This window comes from Argentina anserina, chromosome 4, assembly GCF_933775445.1.
Source record: "Argentina anserina chromosome 4, drPotAnse1.1, whole genome shotgun sequence".
NCBI lineage: Eukaryota > Viridiplantae > Streptophyta > Magnoliopsida > Rosales > Rosaceae > Argentina > Argentina anserina.
In genome coordinates, this window is record NC_065875.1 from 12,643,709 (window position 1) to 12,650,614 (window position 6,906).

The 6,906-nt window shown below is 32.8% G+C and overlaps 1 protein-coding gene across 1 annotated transcript; it reads left to right on the forward strand.

The window, feature by feature from the left end:
* Window positions 1–534: 534 nt before the first annotated feature.
* On the forward strand, window positions 535–1,544 carry LOC126792202 (uncharacterized). Its single transcript, XM_050518669.1, has 3 exons — window positions 535–770; window positions 849–1,095; window positions 1,194–1,544. The coding sequence occupies exons 1-3, from the start codon at window positions 535–537 to the stop codon at window positions 1,542–1,544; spliced, it is 834 nt and encodes a 277-aa protein (XP_050374626.1).
* The last annotated feature ends 5,362 nt before the right edge of the window (window positions 1,545–6,906 follow it).

Sequence of the window (6,906 nt, forward strand, 5' to 3'; positions counted from 1 at the left end):
CTTGGCTGTAATTTTTGTTTTAGAAAAATTTCGATCATATCTGTTATAATCTAAAGTAATTGTGTATTCTGATCATACAGCCTTGCGATATTAGATGACTAAGAAATATGCTAAACCCAGGCTAATCTGATGGATACTATTGATTCAGGAATTTGACCTAGAGATATGAGATAAGAAGGGAATTGAGAATGTGGTGGCTCATAATTAAGCAGGATTGTGCAAGATAAGGAAAGGCAGCCACTACGAGAGACGTTCCCAGATGAGGAGCTCTTTGGAATAGAGGTAAGTGTGCCTTGGTATGCACACATTGTCAATTATTTAGTTACTAGGACTTTTCCTAGTACATTTTCGCATGCTAATAAGGCTAAGTTGAAGAAAATGACTAGACATTACATTTGGGATGAACCGTATTTATGGAAACAATGTAGTGATCAATTTATTAGGAGATGTGTCCCAGAAAATGAGCATAGGTCAATCCTTACTTTTTGTCATAATGAGGCGTGTGGAGCTCACTTTGGACCTCGGAGAACAACCATGAAGGTTTTGGAGTGTGGATTTTATTGGCCTACTATCTTCAAGGATGCAAACTTGTTTTGTATTTCTTGTGATAGATGTCAGAGGACCGAAAAGATTGGTCTGAGGGATCAGATGCCCCTTTATCCTATTATCACTGTTGAAATTTTTGATGTTTGGGGTATTGATTTTATGGGTCTGTTTCCTTCATCTAGAGGTTTCTTGTATATCTTATTGGTTGTTGATTATATGTCAAAGTGAGTGGAGGCAAAAGACACCAGGATTAATGATTCTAAAGTGGTTGCAGGTTTCTTGAGAACTAACATCTTTTGTAGGTTTGGAGTTCCACGTGTTCTGATTAGCGATGCAAGTTCTCATTTCTACAACCGGACAATAGAGGCATTGCTCAAGAAGTATGGAGTGACCCATAAAGTATTGACACCTTGCCACCCTCAGACCAATGGAATGGAAGGTCCGACAAGGAATGATTGGAGTGATCGCTTAGATGATGCATTGTGGGCCTACATGACAGCTTACAAGACGCCAATTGGAATGTCACCCTTCAGATTGACTTATGGGAAGGCATGTCACCTTCTAGTTGAGTTAGAGCATAGGGCTTGGTGGGCGGTGAGAAGTTCAATATGAGCTTGGATGAAGCAGGCCTACATCGAAAATTACAGCAGAATGAGCTTGAGGAGATTAGAAATGAGGCTTACGACGCTTCATGGATGTACAAGGAGAAAACCCGAGCATACCATGACAAAATGGTAAAAGGAAAGAAGTTTCAAGTGGGCCATAAAATTTTGTTATTCCATTCGAGGCTTATGTTATTTCCAGGGAAACTTCGTTCACGTTGGGTTGGTCCATCTGTTGTTACTAATGTGTTTACTCATGGTGCAGTTGAGATACAAAGTGATAAAACACGGAAGACATTCAAAGTGAATGGGCATCGACTTAAGCCCTACTATGAATCTTTAGAGGAGCGCACGTATGAGGAAACAAGTTTGAGAGATGCGCCAAAAGGCGAGTGAGCATTGGAAAAGTCTAGGCTGAGAGACTATAAAACTCAAGCGATGCATGGGAGGCAACCTATTTCCACTGTATCTGTAGAGGAGTCGTCTACGGGGGTTTGAATTTTTTAATCCTTCCACTTTTTATGGTTGAATTGCATATGTTTGGATTTTGATCTTATTATATGCTTGTGAATTATGTTCTTAGTTTTGAGCTTACATTGAGGACAACGTAATTTTCTAAGTGTGGGGTAGGGGTTGCAAGATCATTGTTTTAAAAAAAAACGAATAATGAATAATGAATGAAAAACGAAAAAAAAATGTATTGCTTTATTTAGTCTTAGGATGCCCCTAAAGTCTATAATGATTATGTCTCTAAATGCATAGATGATGGTTTTGCATTTCATCATAATTGAATTGTGAGTTTCATTGATAATGTGGATTTAGTATGAACATGAGATTTGGATTGATTGTAATATGACATACATGTTTGGTTAGTGTAAAATCTATAAGAACCTATGAGTTTTTGAGCCTATATGTATTTTCTTCATGAGATAAAAAAAATTCGTGGTTATTTTTGAACATCATTATTCTTTGCATATTTAATGACTATGTGCTATAGCTTTTAATAGACTTTAAAATTTACTATAACTCGCTTTTGTGATTATTAAAACTTTTAAGTCATAAAATTCTTTGATTTTGAAAGGGATTTATGGATCATTTCTAGGAATATCACCACTTTAGCCAAACAACTATATGTCCATATATGTGCCATGTTTGGGACCCCTTAGTTGAACCATATTTGAGCCTACATTTAGTCTTTTCTTCATTACCTATGTAGCACGGACACGGACACGAGAAATTAAATTTTTTTTGGACACGGACACGTGGTGGACACGTTGATTAAATATTAATTTTAATATATATACTTATTTAAAAAATTAATTTATAGAGTTTGAAAATATTTACATTCCTATATATATATATATATTAGAATATGCATTAATGTTAATAAAAGTCATTATGCATGAGTGGTTAAGGAGTTGCAAGGTAAATGAGAGATCCATGGTTCGAATCTCATTGCTCACAATTTTGGATTTTTTTCTATTAAATTGAGTATTTGTGTGTCCATTGCGTGTCCCATACAAGATGTGCGTGTTCATTACATCTCCCAATCTGAGATACGCGTGTCCGAGCGTATCTGTTTCCGTGTCCGTGTCGGACACGCGATACGGGGGCTAAGTCACGTGTCCGTGCAACCTAGTTCATTACCTATATTATCTCCATGCTTAGTATAGTAACTTCTACCTTGTCCTATAGACTTGGCATAACTTTTTTTTGAGATGATGTATGAAATAAGTGTGGGGTGGAAGACATGTGAAAAATATCAAAAGCTTTTAAGCAAAGTGACGAAAAAAAATGAGAAAAATGTTATATTATATTTTGTTTGTGATTTGGAGTTGAGTTGTAATTGAAGATTTAAAAATGTTCATTTGACCTTTGTCCATTTTCACTTTGTGTATAAAATGATGATTGGACCCAACTTGTTAATATTTGACCCTTGATGGTGTTTGGTGTCATAAGGGTGATGTTTACTCTGCTAAGTCTATAAGATAACCTTTGTGATTTCTTGATATTCCATGCCTTTAGCTAAAGCCTAAACACTAACATTGTATAATGATTCTAATGATTCTTAAAATGAGCAAATCTTGGTCTGTAGAGATAATCACAAGAGCTGAGCATAAGGTTTTGGTCCATTTGTGCACTTAGTTGTTAAATGAGGTTTTCCAAAATTCACAAACTGCTTTCATTTGATGAAATATGCAAGTTATTTGTTGCATTACTACCTATTCTCTTGCATATACTTATGTGTGAATTATAGCTATAAATTTGAGTGAAAAGAAGAGAGTATACCTTATGAGGAGGATTGGATTGAGTAAGCATGTTAAGTGCTTATTGTCTCGTTTCTGACTTATTCATACCATGAAGCATGTTCATGAAGCTTGAAATTTATGTGCTTACATTCAAATGCTTAAACTTGAAAGCTATGTGTTATGAGATTCTGAGACATTTATTTAGGGGCAATAGTGTTTTTATAGAGTTTTTGTTTTATTTTGTTAAGGGACTAGCAAAAGCCAAGTGTGAGGTAGTTGATAGGAGCAATTTGTGCGACGTTTTTAACATGTTTTTACCTCCATTTGTACTTTGTTTAGCCATTATTGTTGTAATTTCGAGTCATTGAGTCATAGTAGGAGTCTTCGGTGACATTGATGGCATTTTGTTCTTAAACGAGTTGAAAACGAAAAATGGTCTAGAATCCTTGTTGGACTAGGAAACCTAGTTGGATTAGGAGTCTTCATCTTTCGACGTTTCTGTTGCATTGGTGATATATTGAGAATCCTATTTGCATTAGGAATTATTTTTAAACTAGGAAACGTACCATTTGGGAAGTCCTACTTGAACTAAAACTCTTATTCCATAACTTTTCTAATCGTACTTTCATATTCTAGTAAGTTACTTGATCAAGAAAGTTCCCTATTGTGAAATGGAAACTTTCCCTAATCTAATTGAGCTTATCTATCGCATATGTTTTTTTAAGACAATATTTGTCTAGATTAGGATACGTTTATATGAATTATCTTGTCTTTATTCTTGTCTTCTATTATTTTCAAATTTTAAAGATGACATTGTGTAGCTAGAATGAAGGGAAAAATAGAGGAAAAGTCAAAGAAAATGAGGAAAATAAAGAAAGAAGGAGGCAATCAAATTAAAGGAGAAAAATAAGGAATTGATCAAAGAAGATTGCACCCACCAATGACAGAAATAAGTGAAAGAAAAAAAGAGAGAAAAAAGAAGAGATAACAGAGGGATTAAGTAAACAAAAAGAAATAATGTAAGAGAGAAAGAAGGAGACAACCAAACTAAAGGAGAAAAAGAAGAAATTGATCAAAGGAGATTGCATCCACCAATAACAAAAATAAGTAAAAGAAAAAAATGAAGAGATAAAGGAGGAATTCAGTAAACAAAAAGAGAAAATGCAAGAGAGAAAAAATGAGACAACCTACAAATTGAGGAGAAAAAGTTCAAGCTATAATAATCAAGGAGCCAAAACTCTTCTATAAATAACACATCATTTACACAGAAAATTCCTCACTTCTCCTTAGCATTCAAGAGCCAAAACTCTACAAAAACACCACCATAAACTTCCCTCACAAATCTGCCAAGCCGTCCATCCAAAACCATCATCATCTCCACTGAGTTTCACCTATTGCAGCCGTATCTCTAAGGTTCATACAACGTGTGATTCTCGCAACTCATCTCCATGGTTTCGTTTATTTGTGTTAATCTACAATTCTTTGTCTATGAAGATTGTAGTATGTTGTTTATGTGGAAGTATTGGTTTTGTATTTGTTTCAGGGTTTATTCTATACTAATGATGACATTTTACAGGGTTTATTATAGACGTCTTAGAACGCTCTATCAATACTCTTATTTAAGGGTTTGAAACAATAAAAAAATTCTTAGAAAACATTCACACACAAAAAGTTACAAATAAATTCTAGTTTAGAAATATTGTCGATCGACTGTTATAAACTGTTCCAAAAATACTTTTGATTTAAAATTACATGAACTTGATCGTCTACGGTTCGTGGGTAAGTAAAATGAATTTTAATAAAATGATTTCGTTGGGTTGGTGCTTATGATTTATGATTAATGTTAAGCATGTGGTAGATTTATATTTGTTGTTATTAATATTATGGTCTAATTGTATATGTATATTAATGGGTTTAATAATATACATATACAAGTAACTATATTATATTCTCCTTTGTTATTGTCGCATATTGGTTGTTATTGGCGGATGAGACTAGAATGGAAGAAAAGTGCGTTCTGGTAATTTGGATGAATTGTGGTTAATTGTTTGTTATTGGCGGATGTGACTAGAATGGAAGAAAATTTACCTTTTGGAAAATTGGTTTATTGGCATAATGTGGTTATGTTATGATGTTGTGAGAGTCACTTGGTTCTGATTCAATATTACGATGGACATGATTGATTTTATTGTACGAATTATTAATATTGTGGTTAGGTTGAGTTGTATGTTCAAACTCAGTTTTCAATATCCAGGATCATTGTAAGATAAATACTATTTATCATGAATTATTATGGGTTTACCACATCTTGAATTTGAAATTTTATCATTCCAAATTGGGGGTCGTGACAGTTGGTATCAAAACGTAGGGTAGCATACTTGGTGATTATCAATATTATTCAAGAGCGATGGCCCGACTGCAGCAAATCCTCATCATATGCTCTTTGGTATTGATATGTTATTGGGTATACGGGAGTATTAGGAGGCTTACCTTAGGGTTAGGTACTCTGAGTCAGTTATGTAATATGATTGTTTAATCCTTTTGTAATCTTTTGTAATATTTTGTGATGTCTTGGTTAATACATGTCGTACATAACTTACACCTGGTCTAAGTTCATAATGTGATAATTTTATTCTAAACTTAATATAAAAATTATGATACATTAGTAGACACTTTGGCGATCGACAACTCCAGTTCAAAATATGGTCGATCAGATGTGATCGGTATATATATTTAGGGATCCCGTTAAAATTTCATCCTTTTTTGACATGATTTGACAGTCCGTACCTATAGTCAACAAAAGAGAACAAACCCAAAATGATACCTGAAGTATCATGAAATGTATTTTTTAGTACCTACGAATTTTTGTTACCCGAAATGATACCTGAACTATTGCACCGTTACCTAATATAGTACCTCCGTTAGTTTCACCGTTAAATTGATGATGTGACATGTATTTAGAGTTTTTTTTTACCAAATATAGAACCTCGTTAAATAATACCCGATTAAATAATAACATTGCTAAAATAAAACTTTTTTCCGGTCTTAACTTGGAGCCAAGATGTTAAATTAATAATTCACTAAATTTATAAGTTAATGGAAGTTTGAGAATTTATTTAGCTAGACCATCAAATATATAAATTATTAGTGTCATAATTTATATAATAAATTTTAAATTCATGAGTATTTCATTAAAAGATTTAATTAATATAATCATCATCAAATAATATAATATTTTAAACAATGTTATACATAAAAAATAGTATATTTAATAAGGTAAACGTAATAAATTAAACAATGTAAGAAAAAAACATTTCTTCGACAAAATGAAACAAAATATTTATTATATCTTGATAAATTAATAAATTTTATCAATCCCGAGACTATTAATTTATAGAGGTTTTTACTGTAAGTAATAGGAAAAACAATAATTTTAAAATTAATTTTGTTATTATTGCTAAAAATATATATATACTAAAACTTGTGTTATGTTTTGTGATACAAGAGTT

Bases quoted from the DNA above. Each gene is read 5' to 3' on its own strand.
- LOC126792202 (XM_050518669.1), top strand. From the start codon at position 535: ATGAAGGTTTTGGAGTGTGGATTTTATTGGCCTACTATCTTCAAGGAT. The intron at 771-848 runs GTGAGTGGAGGC...CATCTTTTGTAG, and splicing joins GTTGTTGATTATATGTCAAA to GTTTGGAGTTCCACGTGTTC. The intron at 1,096-1,193 runs GCATGTCACCTT...CGAAAATTACAG, and splicing joins TCAGATTGACTTATGGGAAG to CAGAATGAGCTTGAGGAGAT.